General features: G+C 37.1%; 1 protein-coding gene and 1 non-coding gene across 2 annotated transcripts; one reads left to right on the top strand and one right to left on the bottom strand.

Annotated features, from left to right (window-relative positions):
• Positions 1 to 6,396: 6,396 nt before the first annotated feature.
• LOC146937852 (uncharacterized) lies at positions 6,397 to 7,152 on the bottom strand. The gene is made up of 2 exons (XM_085749540.1): positions 6,871 to 7,152; positions 6,397 to 6,771 (listed from the first exon to the last, which is right to left on the bottom strand). Exons 1-2 carry the CDS (start codon positions 7,150 to 7,152, stop codon positions 6,397 to 6,399), a joined length of 657 nt encoding a protein of 218 aa, XP_085605666.1.
• Positions 7,153 to 7,798: 646 nt separating this feature from the next.
• LOC146937851 (small nucleolar RNA R71) lies at positions 7,799 to 7,905 on the top strand. The gene has a single exon (XR_015033669.1). It is a non-coding gene; the product is annotated as a small nucleolar RNA R71 (small nucleolar RNA).
• The last annotated feature ends 8,903 nt before the right edge of the window (positions 7,906 to 16,808 follow it).

Genomic DNA, 16,808 nt, shown 5'->3' with positions numbered 1-16,808 from the left:
TTTTAGATAATGAAAGGTTACTTAGATGCGTGGTTAATACTAAGTGGATGAATTACATGTTTTGATGAGGAAAGTATGTTAGAACTCTTTGGAGAAAGTATGATCAGACTTTACATAAAATAAACCAAAGAAGGCAGGTCTTAGTCGCAGTGATTGGCAGATGATATCTAAATTTCGAGGACGAAATTTCTTTAAGGGGGTTAGAATGTAATATCCCGCTTGTCAGTATCGGAATATTATCAGTCAAGCGTGCCATAGGACGTAACTTCAAGGAAAGAGAGCGTACTGGATAATGTTTATTATGTGATGTCAGCTTAATACGAGTTAAGTATCAGTGTCGTATTAAACACGCTTGAGACAAGGGCATTTTGGTAATTGCACGAAAACGGATATTTATAATGTTTTGACCCCAAAATATCTCATTTTCCATTACACTTCTCTCTCTACGTTTTGGGAGAATATTTCTCTCCATCTTATCTCAAAGCATGCTCCCTCCCTCTCTCCTTAAAGACATCCAAACTTTCTCCTAATCATGATCAAGCATGGACTAAGGTAGCTTAGTGATAGGCCAAACCGCAAGTGCACGGTCTATCGAAGTAGTAGTAAAAGAGAGTATCATTCCGCTAGGGAGTTGTTCAATTTAACTAACTTTTAAAGAATGATTAGAGGAGAAAAGAGATTATAAAATAGGAGGTTCAGCTGGTTGAAAGTAAATAACAATAATAAAAAGAGAGCCTTGGGATTATTGGTTCATCGTAATGACGGATCATTCACAAACAACCCTTAAACTTATAATTTTACGTTAGTCTCAATTTCTAAAGACAAGTTTCTCTTTAGCGTATCAAAGCTTCTCTCGAACTTAGTGAGTGTATTCCTCCAACAACCACACCTATTCTCATGGGTGATTGCCTTTGGAACCCTTGAAGATCGAAACTTTATATGTCTCAAGGTTTGCTGAACTATACTCATGTTTCGCAATCCTTGTCTAAATTCACTTGTTCGAATATCAAAGCTCCGCGTTCGCTTTATGAATTGATATATGAGATGATGAATTAACAATTATCAAACCCTCCGCGTTCGCTTCCACAGTTTGATAATGGTTAATTCATGTTAAAACGGTGAATTTTGATTAGAAATTAAGGTTACATATAATTAAGGTTTAAGGCTTGGTTTGATTCGGATTACGTCATTAGACTTATCCAACAATCCCAAGATAAAGAAGTCTACTCGCTCATGCTCATTGTAGACATAGAGAAGAAGAGAGAAAGCATAAAATAAATAACAAGAAAGTAAAGAAATAAAAAGATGAACTTTATTAAGAAAACAATTGTCACTATTGAATTCCAAGAAATAAAGATGAATATTTGTGATGGAGGGCTACTCTATTTATAGTTTACAATCGACTTAAAATCTAAGCAACTACAAGGGCAATTCGGTAAAACTAAAACAGAGTAGCTTGTGCTCTAAGCAAAAGCAGCAAAAGATCTTCTGTGAGGTGGCACAGTTGTGCCACATGTTGGCACGGGCCGTGCCAAGCTTCTGAATTGGGGGAACATATTTTTGTTCCTGAATCTTTCGTATTTTCGCTCCAAATCAGCTCCAGACTCCTTTCTTTTGCTCCAAGACACCTTTCATCCAATATTCATTCCTGAAATATAAAAATATGCAATTGAAGTAAAATAGTCCAAAAAGGAAACAATATTAAAATAAAATAAAACTAAATCTAAATAAAACGAAACTAAATAATATATAAAAATAGTCTAAATAATGACTCATCAAACTCCCCCACACTTGAATCTTTGCTTGTCCTCAAGCAAAAGGCAATAGACATAGTAGCAACAAAAAGATTTAACATGGCAACACAATTGAAAACTCATTTCTCTCTGAAGGTTTTATTTCAAAGTACACTAATCACAATCTCAAGTATTCCTTGTGAACCTATTCAACCCAACATCAAGTCTCAAGTGAGTATGTGTGTGTAGTCCAACCCTTTTCTTGCTCCTGTATAAGACAGATATTATGAGGAACATGTTCTAACCTTAATGCTAAAGTAACCGAGAAAAGTCCTTTCTTCATTTCATATAAGAGAGATGGGAATTTAGTTAAACATTAGATTAAATTAACAATTTAAGTACAAGGGGCTGCAGATTGCTTAGGGGCTATCTCTCCTCATAGGAAGTCTTTATGGAGAGGGTGTCCTTTCCCCCTAGATTCAAAATCACCATAAGTAGAGCTGCAAAAATTTTAATCATCTCCGCGTAGGAAGTCTTTTTGGAGAGGGTGTCCTTTCCCCCTAGCTTTGATGAATTTATTTCCTCATTTGAGGGATTTGGAACTTAAGTTCAATTAGAGAGTCACCACCACATTCAGGAAATTAGAGAGAGGGTGTCCTTTCCTCCACATGTTGGTGCCATCCTCCCGCCCCATTTTAGTTTAACATATTAAAAATATCCTTATTTATTAATTTTGTTACGTCTGCAGCAACTTAACCTAATTTTTTCCCGCTCATTTGCTTTACTAGGTTTGCAATTATTTAACCTAACAAATTTTATCTAAAAAAATGTATTGCACACCAATTTCATTTCATTCCTATCCACTTGCCTTTTTTTTTTTGAAGAAAATATTTTCTATCGTATCAATGATCACGTATGATTCTTCTATTTTATACTTTTTTTTGTCAAGAATTTTACACTTTTTTTTTGGATTTTTTTTAATTTCATGCCATTTTTTTGATATCCTTATTTATTAATTTTGTTACGTCTGCAGCAACTTAACCTAATTTTTTCCCGCTCATTTGCTTTATTAGGTTTGCAATTATTTAACCTAACAAATTCTATCTAAAAAAATGCATTGCACACCAATTTCATTCCTATCCGCTTGCCTTTTTTTTTTTTAAGAAAATATTTTATACCATATCAATGATCACATATGATCCTTCTATTTTATACTTTTTTTTTGTCAAGAATTTTACACTTTTTTTTGGATTTTTTTAATTTCATGCCTTTTTTTTTACATCCTTATCCTTATTTATTAATTTTGTTAAGTCTGCAGAAACTTAACCTAATTTTTTTCCCGCTTATTTGCAAATTAGGTTTGCAATTATTTAACCTAACAAATTCCATCTAAAAAATGCATTGCACCAATTTCATTCCTATCCTCTTGCCTTTTTTTTTTGAAGCAAATATTTTCTACACTTTTAGGTTTGCAATTATTTAACCTAACAAATCCTTATTTATTAATTTTGTTAAGTCTGCAGCAACTTAACCTGTATTTTCTCACGGACAGTTGTTGTATGTTGCTGTTTCAAGAGTTACATCCAGAGAAGGACTAAAGATATTGATCACTGATGAAGATGGTGAAGATACCAATGTAACGTCTAATGTCGTATATGAGGAAGTATTTCGCAATGTGTGATGAAACTACATGCCAATGTACTAAATATTTCATATTTCTTTTACTGAATTATTGATAAGATTACCAAATTTTCTTTTATAATATTTTTAGATTTCATACATTTTATGAAGTGTTTTATTTTGTCTACTATAGATTATCACGTGTTATTTTTTTCACCGTTACCAATTATATATTGCATTTTATTATTCGTATGTCAATTTCTTTCCAGTAAACCCGAGCGGAGCTCGGGTCAAAAATCTAGTAACAATAAAGCACATTAATTATTTCCCACACAAACTTATACTACTTTTACTCTGAAGACTTTTAAGGGTCAAAGTTAACATTAAAGCTAGAACGTGTTCCTTAAAATACCTACTCATACACTTGCTCAAAGATTGCAACTGAGTGCTTTTCTCATTGGAGAATTTTTCACAATAAAACATGATGTGGGTATAGCAAGAACACTAAAAACACAAGAGATCACTTTCATGTACAAGAAACAACCTTTTAAGAGAAGACAACAAAAAATTTTATGCCATGATTTTCATTAAAAACAAGCTACTTAATCATGCCTTTCGCCATAAAAACAAAACAAAAGAATAAAGTTTAAGGGAGTTTGGAAACACTACGACTCTAGACACTTTATTAGGCTCCCCCCACACTTAGGAGATGCATTGTCCTCAATGATTCAAAAAGAAAAGAAAATTAAAAGAAAGAGAAGGAGAAGGAGAAGAAGAAGAAGAAGAAGGAGGAGTAGAAGGAAGAGTTAGAGAAAGAGAGAAGAGATAAGGGATAAGAGGAAGAGGAAAGCTCACAATTGTTCATTGAGGTCCATAAGGAGGACCCTGAAGATGAAGGTGTTGCATCATTCGTCGGAGCATTTCATTGTTCTCTTGTGTCAATCGGTTGCCTCTTTGGACATCATTTCTGAGCCCCGATAATTCAACACCTTGCTTTTGTTGCTCGGTGCTCATCCTCTCAACCTCAGCTTGCATCCATGCCCATTTTTCATTGTCATTTAGCTCACCGACTTCTTGGTCATGGTGCTCTCCGTCATGGTGCAAGTTAGCACCTTCTCCTTCATCATGGCCTTGCTCTTCATGTACCTGGTCATCATCAACATACAACAAATTTTCTTCCACCTCGATGCTAGTCCGAGATGGGTTAGGAAGTAGAAACAAGATAGGCACATTCAGTTTGAGGTTGTATTGCATGGGTGGACGATGTTTTATGAAATTCATTGCAATGAGGGTGTCTATGTTCAACCTATTGTTTCCCTAAATTTGTTTTATCCCCTCATCTTCACCCACTCCAAATTGCCTAGCTATATATGTGATGATTCCACCCACCACTATCTCTCCCTTTCTGGCAGGCCTAGTACCTACATGGTCAAGGTAATCAAGCAAATAGAAACAAGTGTTCACTGGGTGGTTACAAAGCATTGCCCGTAACATGAAGAGCTCATCCGTCCTAGTGTTCCCTAACTCGGTTCTACCCCAAATGGTGCAAGCTATAACCCTCTGAAGGTACCTAAGCACGAGATTATGAATGTTACTAGCTTTGTTGGATCTAGAGACAAAGTCCCTACGGCCGGTGATATGTTCCCAAAAGACAGCGGGTTGATAGTCAACCGGCTTTCAACTTTGATCCCAAGAGTCATGGATATACCCCTCATTTGTAAAGCCTAGTGCATCACAAAAGTGCTGAAGAGACATATCATAATCAACAATCATTAGCCGAAAAACAACTCTATGGTTAGAGTTATCATAATTCAACCTATCCTTAGTGAAAGCAATAGAACTTATAAACTCATAGGTGAAATTCTCATAACCCCGCATAGGTCTCAGCATATCAATCCAACCAACATTTCCTAGAAACTTATAAACATCATCCCTAATCCCTAGCACATTCAAACTATGAGAAACAGGATATCTAGAAGAATGCAAGGGTTTAGAGATTAGAATTGTATACTTATCCCTTTGCTTGTTGTCTTTGAACTTGATTCCATGATTCTTTTCTTGTGCTTGCCTCTTTGAGGGAGGTCCTCCGGAAGAGCTTGCTGGTTCCCTACCACTTCTCCTTGAAGCCATTGTCCTTGACCTTGGTTTGACTTTGTGTGGTTTGGTGAAGGTTAGGGTTTGGAAAGAATTTTGGTGGAAAAGGTTGGTTTAGGATTGGGTTTGATGTTCGAGTAAGGTTTATGAGTTTGGGGTGTGGAGATTGGTTAAAAATTTGTGGTTTTTAGGTTCGGTTTAATGGAATAAGGGCTTGGTGAATTATGGGTTTGGGTGGATGAAAGTTGTTTTTGATTGGTGGGGTTTGTGTGGAATGATGTTTAGAGTTGATTTGGGGAAGAAATTGATTGGTTTGGTGGAGATTTGATGGAGATATGAAGGTATGAAGGTGGATGGTTATGGATGTTTTAGAGAGAAGTTTGAGAGATGAAAGAGGTTTGTGTGTGAGAATGAGGATGAAGAAAGAAAAATTTTAGGTTATAGGGTGTAAGAAGTCGGGCACGGCCGTGCCACATATTGGCACGGGCCATGCGAACCTTCTGGAGTTTTGGCCATTTTGGTGTGTAATATTTGGCACGGCCGTGCCAAGTTGGAGCACAGGTCATGCCAACCTTCTAGTCATAGGGGGCTTCAAAATTTTCATCTTTCTTGAATCACACTCGGACAATTACCTACAAAACACTTAAAACAACGGAAAACAAACAAAATAAAGCAAATAAATGCGTGGGTTTCCTCCCACGAAGAGCTCTTTTAGAGTCATTAGCTTGACGGTTAGAAAGAGTCCTTAGAATGGATCAAAGAGATCATGTTGTGTAGATGACGCTATGAAGCGCTTTTTCACATCATGATCCTTAAATAATGCACAAGAGTAAAGAGCGGGACCTTTCATAACATTTTCCAACTCAAAGCCTACCATTTTATCACTCACTTGAAAGACAATCCTACCATTTTTAACATCAACTAGGGCTCCCGCAGTCGCGAGGAAAGGTCAACCTAGGATTATAGGGACGTCATCGTCCTCTTCAATGTCAACTACCACAAAATCAGCTGGGATGTATATGCCTTCTATCTTAACGGGTATGTCTTCAAGAAAACCAACTAAGTTTATAGCAGAACGATCAACTAACTTTAAGACCAACTCGGTAGGTTTTAATTCTCCTATCCCCATCCTCTTAAAGAGGGACAAAGGTAACAAACTAACACTAGCTCCTAAGTTATACAAGGCTTTGTCAACGGTCTCACTCCCTATCATACAAGGTATGACAAAACTACCTGGATCTCTAAGCTTAGGGGGTGTCCTTTGGATCATTGCACTAGTGTCCTTAGCTAAAGGTGTTGTCTCACTATGCTCTATAGCCCTTTTCTTTGAAAAATTTTTCTTTAAAAACTTAGCATATAGAGGCATCCTAGACAAAGCTTCCTCAAAGGAGATCTTAATGCAAATTTTCTTAAGGATGTTGACAAATTTATTAAATTGATCCTCTAAGTTGAGCTTAGCAAGTTTGGAAGGGGAAGGAGCTTGGGTCTCATCAAGCGGTTTCTCAGTTTTCTCTCCTAAAAGCTTGACACTTTCTTTCTCAATGTTTTTAACCTTAGCAATAGTTTCTCCTAACTTACTACCCTCAACAGAAATAGCATTAACATGAGCTTTAGGGTTGGCTTCAGTTTGACCAGGAAATACTCCCGGTGTTTGAGAAAGGGTGGCCACTTGTTGAGCCACTTGGGAGATTTGGGTTTCAAGCATTTTAGAATGAGTAGCAATAGAATCAACTTTGGTATTGAGTTTGGAAAGAGAGTCAGTCAGAAATCCAGTTTGGTTTTTAAGTTCTTGAAGTTGTTTAGTTTGATTTGCAATGGAATTTTCCAACAAGATTTCCAAATTAGATTTCTGACGGTTGATTGCATAGCCAGATGGTGTTACTTGTCCATATGGATTTTGAGGATTTTTATAAAAGTTTTGATTTTGCCTCATCCCTTGGTTGTATTGATCATGTTTCATTTGCTCAACACCATTAATAGCACTACCTAGTTGGCAATCAATACCAACATGACCAGTTATACCACAAATTTCACAAGAAGGAGATGTAGAAGCAGAAGTGACAGCACTAACATTTAGTTTTTCAAATTTTTGGGTTAGTGCCTCAAGCTTAGAAGCAAGGTGATCATAGTTAGAGACTTCGTACATACCTTCCTCTTTTTTGGAAGATGAAGAACTAGTGATGGCTCTCTCGTCGGTCCACTTGTAATGGTTTTGAGCCATGTCTTCAATCAAGGCATATGCCTCCGTGTAGTTTTTGTTCATTAGAGCTCCACCTGCAGCTGCATCAACAGACATCTTAATAGTATAAGACAAGCCTTTATAAAAGGTGTGGACTATGAACCATTTCTCTAAACCATGGTGGGGACAAAGTCTAAGCAATTCCTTGAAACGCTCCCACGCATCATAGAGAGATTCCCCATCTTTTTGATTGAACCGTGTGATTTGGTCCCTTAATTTAGCAGTTTTAGAGGGGGGGAAAGAATCGGGCAAGGAATGCTTGCCTCATTTGATCCCATGAAGTAATGGAACCGACTTCAAGGGAATGGAACCAAGCGCTAGCTCTATCCATTAAGGAAAAGGGAAAGAGATGAAGTCTTACGGCCTCTTGGTTCTCCTTTAGGGTTCCACTAATTCGTAGGAAAACAGAGATGCGAAGATTGGGATCCTCGGTGGGGGATCCCGAAAACTGATTTTGCTGTACCAAGTTAAGTAGGGCAGGCTTGATTTCAAAGTTGTCATCCTCAATCATTGGGTACACAATAATAGCTTGTGGCTCAGCCGTAGACGGCGTTGTATACTCTTTGAGAGTGCGATCAGCCATGGCGGTATTATTTCGTGCGACTCTCTTTCTTCTATGTAAAAACCTTTCGATCTCGGGAAAGAATACCACTCGATTTCTGGTTTTTCGCATAAAAAATTGAGAACCCAAGAAGTTAATGATAACAGAAATAGAAGAAGAGAGTAGGAGAAAAGAAAGAGAAAAGAAGAAGGAACTCTAACCACTAAGAAAAAGTTAATTAAATTAGTTAACTCCCCGGTAACGGCGCCAAAACTAGATAGGTCAAACCGCAAGTGCACGGTCTATCGAAGTAGTTGTAAAAGAGAGTATAGTTCTGCTAGGGAGTTGTTCAATTTAACTAACTTTTAAAGAATGATTAGAGGAGAAAAGAGATTATAAAATAGGAGGTTCATCTGGTTGAAAGTAAATAACAATAATAAAAAGAGAGCCTTGGGATTATTGGTTCATCGTAATGACGAATCCTTCACAAACAACCCTTAAACTTATAATTTTACGTTAGTCTCAATTTCTAAAGACAAGTTTCTCTTTAGAGTATCAAAGCTTCTCTCAAAGTCAGTGACTGTATTCCTCCAACAACCACACATATTCTCATGGGTAATTGCCTTTGGAACCCTTGAAGATCGAAACTATATATGTCTCAAGGTTTGCTAGACTATTCTCATGTTTCGCAATCCTTGTCTAAATTCACTTGTTCGAATATCAAAGCTCCGCGTTCTTTTTATGAATTGATATTTGAGATGATGAATTAACAATTATCAAACCCTCCGCGTTCGCTTCCACAGTTTGATAATGGTTAATTCATGTTAAAACAGTGAATTTAAATTAGAAATTAAGGTTACATATAATTAAGGTTTAAGGCTTGGTTTGATTCGGATTACGTCATTAGACTTATCCAACAATCCCAAGACAAAGAAATCTACTCGCTCATGCTCATAGTAGACATAGAGAAGAAGAGAGAAAGCATAAAATAAATAACAAGAAATTAAAGAAATAAAAAGATGAACTTTATTAAGAAAACAATTGTCACTATTGAATTCCAAGAAATAAAGATAAATATTTTTGATGGAGAGCTACTCTATTTATAGTTTACAATCGACTTAAAATCTAAGCAACTACAAGGGCAATTCGGTAAAACTAAAACAGAGTATCTTGGGCTCTAAGCAAAAGCAGCAAAAGGCCTTCTGTGAGGTGGCACGGCCGTGCCACATGTTGGCACAGGCTGTGCCAAGCTTCTAACTTGGGGGAACATATTTTTCTTCCTGAATCTTTCGTATTTTTGCTCCAAATCAGCTCCAGACTCCTTTCTTTTGCTCCAAGACACCTTCCATCCAATATTCATTCCTGAAATATAAAAATATGCAATTGAAGTAAAATAGTCCGAAAAGGAAACAATATTAAAATAAAATAAAACTAAATCTAAATAAAACGAAACTAAATAATATATAAAAATAGACTAAATAATGACTCATCACTTAGCAAGCAAGTAACACATGGAGGAAAGGATTCAAGCATGGTTTGGTTGAAAAGCTTTGGATCAAGAATGAAGTGGAAGTTAGGGTTTGAGCTTGAAGCTTGAGGAAATGCAAGAAACTTGTGTAGGTGAGTTCTTTAGTTAGTTACCCACCCTTGGGTTGTGTTAATTCATGTTACAATTTATGAATTTAAGTTATGGAGGGTTTAGAACCCTAATGCCCCTTTTGGCAAATCTTGTTGATTACATGTAAAATTGCCATGAAAGATGTGTTTTAATGTTTATATAAGTTGCTAGTAGTGTTGTGTGCAATGCAGGATCAATATTGGATGAATTTGGGGAAAAAAACTCAAAATCTACACTTCTGTCCTGAAGAAACTCGCCATAAGCCTAAAACTCGCTTATAGCGAGTTTCCCCAGAACAGAAGACGCCATAGGCGAGTTGGTTCTGCCAGCTCCCTCTTTTCTATGGCTTGTTGGCCTGTTAAGGGGCCGTAGTGCATTCCGAAGCCTTTCTTTTAATGGTATACAACTATATAACCCCTAAACAACATCTAATCCATGCACATAACATCAAACGATTTTTGAAATGAAAATCATGGTAATCTTAGCATGTATGGCAAGGATGGCATAGGAGAGTTTAAGCAGAGTTAATCGGGTAGATGCTGAATTTGAGAACTAGATAGATAGCATGAATCTCTAAGTATGACTAGTATAGGAATGTGAATGCATATGTAAGTAATACGCGAAGTGTATTTCCTTCGCATATGATTAAGTAAGAGTATGCACGCATGATAAGTCGTGGATTGATAAGTTAATCTCTCCATAATGATTAAGTATGAACATGAAGATGAAGGTAGTTTATAATTAATCGGATCGACCCCGGATCCGAGGTAAACGAAGATGAAGTTAGTCTCAGTGAGTTCCACCTAACCCTAGGCTATAGGCAACCACGGGGGAAACCTACGGTCACCACGTGTCTACAATACAACCAGCCGGTTGATTATACGTGTGTGGGGACTTGCTTTCTTAGACGGCAGTGCTTTCTAGAGCCGTCTTAATATTCTTAACTCGTTATAGGCTTCTCTTCCTATACGTGTCATGGCGGTTAAGGGGAATCTAAAACCGCAATGCCAAGATACGCTCTATGCATCAAGGCTCTCATAAACTTCTATCATGACACGATTCTAAACCGGACGATTAGGGAAAACCTAAGATCATCACTGGCATTCTTTCTATTCTTGCTTCTACTTGCTTAATATTCTTACAAGAGAATCACATAATCCCAAAGGGTGGGAAACTATCTAAGGAACTCACATAAACAAAGCTGCATGATAGAAGATTGGCAAGTGCACCAAATACTATCGAAGTAGTAAAATTATCGATCCCACGAGGACTGTTTTTAACTTCAATAATTCAATTTCGTTATATAATTAGGATGTGTAAAGTTTATTTTTAGTTTGCCACTAGGCAGAAGAATTGGTTTGATTTTATGAAATCAAATAAAAGAAATTAGATTTGATTAAGAAAATATGAGAGAAAGATGAGATCAGATCCGTCGAATCCTCTAAGTTCCCCTAATTGGTCTACTGCACCTATTTGTTATGAACCCTCTTCTAGTTTACGATGATTAACAAATTATCCCTAATCAATCCCTTGAGTTAGGACCCTCTTCTTAAACTACAGTCCCTAATTCCTTAGGTGGTCTAATAATTCTTGAAGGTTTTACCGAACGTTAATCTATTATCACTAACAAACGATTATCTATTCCTAGACTAACCCTGTTTATTAGAACAATTCAATTAGGTCTAAGTCGAAAGCCATGGTCAGTGGTCATTCGTTCTCACGAAATCAAGTTATATGTGATCAAGATATAAAAAGCATTAAGAACAATTGAATTGAATAAACTAGAATTGAATTCATAAACAAAATAGAGTTTCACAGCAACATGTGTCAATTAGGGTTACAAAGATTCATCTCGGATCTAATCTCTAAGAGATTTAGCTACACATAATCGAGTTTACAAATAGCATAATCAATGAAATAATTAAAACATACATGAATTGGTAAAAGGTTGAAGAAATCGCCCTTCTAGCCGTCTCTGATGTCTCAAAATCGCACTTTGCTCTCCAAAATCGTCACCCTTGTTCTTCAGATTGAGTGCAGTATTTATAGAAGTCATGGGCCTGACCCATCAAAATCGCGCCGCGCCTTGTATAATGGCGTGCCGCGATTTCCCTCAAACAGGAAGGATGTAATTTTGCTTCAAAAATCGCAGCACGGCTTGAAATTGGCGTGGCGCGATTTCCTTCGAACAGACTTCAATATTTAAGCTTTTTGCACTCCAGAACAGTATAAATTGCATGAGAACTCTATCAAAATGTCACAATAAGTCCCTAATATTACGTAATGACAGGATGTCATCACAACCCCAAACTTAAACCATTCCTTGTCCTCAAGGAATTTGCTTGCTACAGTGACAAACGACAGTAAAATAACAGTTACCTGACAAAACGATAGTACCTAAAAGTTCATTCTCCTTCTAGCTAAAGATGAGCTAGTTTGACTTGTTCGCATCCACCAATTCACAACTCCACGCATCAAATTGAAATAGGGTTCTACCAGTCGACATGCAGGTCTACATATTACCATACGCTTGAAAAGTTTCTAAACATCAATCAAAGTCAATATCATTACACACTTTTGAGGTCTTTAGGGTTATAACGGGGCTTAGGTGAAAGGTGGGATATATTTGGATAAGTAGGCTACACAAAATTTGAGTTAGGCATTCCTACGAAAGTTAAAGCACAAAATTCAATCCTTCAATCATTCACCTTGTGGAAATACAATTAATGCAAAGGTACTAGAGAACATTTTTAACATTTAGGGACAATCGAGTTAGAAGTTACTCGGATTTTCAATGTTTTGTCCCTTTCTTTTCATCATTCATTTTCATTCATTTTTTTTTGATACACCATTTTTGTGTGTATTTTTCATGATAAAGTTCATTCTTTTGTTCTATTATTCTCTAGTACCCCCACCCCAAACTTAATTGGTTGCAAATTCCAATAGCAACCCCAAACTTAATCTTTAGCAACATTCTACAATGCCTTAACTCAGAAAATACATTAAGGGACAAGTCCTAAAAGTCTCTAGGCTTGTAATGTAGTTTGTCACCGAACAAAAAGTTCTAATCCTACCAGCTCACAATTGGTTAAGAAAGGATAAATTCAACAAATTAAACAGGGTAGGCTTCAAAAAGGCTCACAGGACCAAGCACTTTTGCCTCAGTGTGTAATTGACAAAGACCAATCAATAATAGAGAAACAATGCAAGTTCTAGAAATGTAGTTGCATGGAAAACTAATCTAAATATAAGTAAATTGAAAAACAAGATTTGGCAATGAACCTTATGGCTGAGATTTCTGGGAGTATGTGACTATCTAGCAACGCCGTACACTTCGCCTTTGAATCAAGTCACCCCTCCTTTAGAACTTTTGGAATACCGTTTCATCAAACAACTGTTACTAAACTGGAATAGGTCACATGAAACAAAACAAATTCATTAATAATAAACAAGTGCAGGAGCAATTACAATAGGGAAATAAGTTCAATGGACTTCGACATAAAAAGAAAATAAAGAAAATGAATCAAAAGAAAAATGACTGAAAATAAAATACAAAGCAGAAAATGCTAATCCATCAGTAGATCAGCCCATGTTCACATCATCATCTGAGTGTCCAGCCCCCGGTGTCCTCAATCCTTCAAAGATGCCATCCCCTTGATCTTGCTCGGTGGCATTGAAATCATCAGTGATTTCTCTCCTCATGCGCATACCATACTCCTCCTGATGTGTAAAATATTGCTCCTTGCGCTCACGGGAGCCTCCAAACCTCTCATAGGACCCACTAATCGGACCCATATTCAATTGAGCCTCCGCAGCAAACGCAGCTGAGAACCTAGGACGGTTCACCCACAGCTGGTCCGAAGTCTCCGTCATACCAAATCTCTCCCTCCTCAGTTTCTCAACCCAACACTCCTCCGGCGGTTGAACATTCAGCAATGCATTAAGGGCTTCAGGGCTGAAATCAATGATCTTGCCCCAAACAAAAGATTGAAAGGGTGTATCGGAAACCCGTGCATTTGCAAAGAATTCGACGATCACGGTTTTGTTGTTCGCTTCATCGATCATCTCATTCAACTTCATCCACCCTCTCCTTCGTAACTCAGCCTCAAAGAACGGATAATTCACAAGCTTTGTGAATTCAAACTTCCTCTCCCCCACAACTTCAAAACTTTTCATGGCTTTGTGGAACTCTTGGGCTTGGTCATTGATAAAATGAATGGCGTTTTCGGGTGGTTCGGATGCGGTACGAGGGCGTTTGGCTTTGCTTGTGGATGGCTTGGGGTTGGTGGCTTTCTTTGAGCGGGTGTTTCGTGGGTTGGAGGCCATTTGTGGTTAAGGAAGATGGTGAAAGGAAAGTTTTGTGAAGTTTGGGAAAATTGTGAAGGACTGTGAATGATAATGGTTTGGATTGATGAATTTGTGGTTGGATTGTGGTTTGATGATGTTTAGGAAGTCATAAGGTAGATTAAGATGGGAAAAATTCGTGAATGGGAAGTCTAGAGAAATTTTTGGTAGAGAAAAGTAGGAAAAATGGAATGAAAATGATGATGAATAGTGAGGTTTTTATAGGCTGAGGAGAAAAATCGCGCTGCGGCCATATACAGGCGCGGTGCGATTTTGTAGAAACAGGGAGTTCTCTCATGCCAAAACTTGTTTTCTTGAAAAATGCCTGAGTCTTATTGAATTTTTGAAAAACTTTTGAAGAGAGAATCATGCAAGACATCAGTACCTTGCATGATTTTCTTGATAGGAGGTACTAGAACAATTTTTCGAAAACTTTCCTGCCTCATATTAAAAAGAAAAGAAAAAAAATTTTGTTTTTTTATTTTTGAAAGCAATAAAATCATACCTGAAAATTAAACAGTGGGTTGCCTCCCACCCAGCGCTTTCTTTTACGTCATTGAGCTTGACGCTTCAACCACTGTTAGGGTGGCAAATATGTCAGAAAGAATATATCATCCTTCTTCTTCCTCTTGTTTGGTAGGAATTCCATGAATTTGTAGCAAAGAAGTAGATGCTCCCATGCTCTCACTGTTAAACCTTTAGAGTTTAAGCTCTCCCACCGTAGAGAAGGACGTGCATCCATCTGCACACGAGTGATTTCCTCAACCTCCGTTGGTTCAGACTTTGGGAATATATCAACACTCCTCACTTTGGGTTTTTCTTCCACCTCAACCTTGTGACACTCACTCTTCATCTGAACCAGCTTCCTCTAAGACTCATGTGCTTTCTCAACAAGATCACCACACTGAACATCAAACTTCTCAAATGAAACTTGATTTGACACCAAGAAATCATCTAAAATATTCTCAAGTTGAGTATTGTAATCGATGCTGATCATCTCTTTCTTCCCTTCACCATCACTACCTGGTTGATTCGCCTCATAATGACCACAACTCGAGATTTTGTTGTCCAAAATTTTGATCTTAAAAGATAGCATATATTTTTCATACTGCAACTTAGAAATCTCTTCTGTGTCATAGAGGAGTACCCTGTCTATCATAGCTGCAAAACTTGGATAAACTTTTCAGTAGCACAGTACAATGAGAAGAAAACAAAGAGCATAATATTTTTTTTTTATAAATATATATACAAAAATATAAATGACAGAAATCCTAAATAAAAACAAAATTGCCAAATTGAAATGACTCAACAGTCCCCGGCAACGGCGCCAAAAACTTGATAGACGTTTGGCAAGTGCACCAAATACTATCGAAGTAGTAAAATTATCGATCCCACGAGGACTGTTTTTAACTTCAATAATTCAATTTCGTTATATAATTAGGATGTGTAAAGTTTATTTTTAGTTTGCCACTAGGCAGAAGAATTGGTTTGATTTTATGAAATCAAATAAAAGAAATTAGATTTGATTAAGAAAATATGAGAGAAAGATGAGATCAGATCCGTCGAATCCTCTAAGTTCCCCTAATTGGTCTACTGCACCTATTTGTTATGAACCCTCTTCTAGTTTACGATGATTAACAAATTATCCCTAATCAATCCCTTGAGTTAGGACCCTCTTCTTAAACTACAGTCCCTAATTCCTTAGGTGGTCTAATAATTCTTGAAGCTTTTACCGAACGTTAATCTATTATCACTAACAAACGATTATCTATTCCTAGACTAACCCTGTTTATTAGAACAATTCAATTAGGTCTAAGTCGAAAGCCATGGTCAGTGGTCATTCGTTCTCACGAAATCAAGTTATATGTGATCAAGATATAAAAAGCATTAAGAACAATTGAATTGAATAAACTAGAATTGAATTCATAAACAAAATAGAGTTTCACAGCAACATGTGTCAATTAGGGTTACAAAGATTCATCTCGGATCTAATCTCTAAGAGATTTAGCTACACATAATCGAGTTTACAAATAGCATAATCAATGAAATAATTAAAACATACATGAATTGGTAAAAGGTTGAAGAAATCGCCCTTCTAGCCGTCTCTGATGTCTCAAAATCGCACTTTGCTCTCCAAAATCGTCACCCTTGTTCTTCAGATTGAGTGCAGTATTTATAGAAGTCATGGGCCTGACCCATCAAAATCGCGCCGCGCCTTGTATAATGGCGTGCCGCGATTTCCCTCAAACAGGAAGGATGTAATTTTGCTTCAAAAATCGCAGCACGGCTTGAAATTGGCGTGGCGCGATTTCCTTCGAACAGACTTCAATATTTAAGCTTTTTGCACTCCAGAACAGTATAAATTGCATGAGAACTCTATCAAAATGTCACAATAAGTCCCTAATATTACGTAATGACAGGATGTCATCACAACCCCAAACTTAAACCATTCCTTGTCCTCAAGGAATTTGCTTGCTACAGTGACAAACGACAGTAAAATAACAGTTACCTGACAAAACGATAGTACCTAAAAGTTCATTCTCCTTCTAGCTAAAGATGAGCTAGTTTGACTTGTTCGCATCCACCAATTCACAACTCCACGCATCAAATTGAAATAGG

Source organism: Medicago sativa, chromosome 3 (assembly GCF_051527215.1).
Source record: "Medicago sativa cultivar Bolivia chromosome 3, Bolivia_mono, whole genome shotgun sequence".
In the NCBI taxonomy this organism is placed as follows: domain Eukaryota; kingdom Viridiplantae; phylum Streptophyta; class Magnoliopsida; order Fabales; family Fabaceae; genus Medicago; species Medicago sativa.
This window is presented reverse-complemented; position numbering and strand designations above follow the sequence as displayed.

Coding starts and splice junctions, on each gene's coding strand:
- LOC146937852 (XM_085749540.1), bottom strand. CDS start 7,152: ATGCTTGAAACCCAAATCTCCCAAGTGGCTCAACAAGTGGCCACCCTT. Junction 6,772..6,870: donor AGGATCAATTTAATAAATTT/GTCAACATCCTT, acceptor AATTTTTCAAAG/AAAAGGGCTATAGAGCATAG.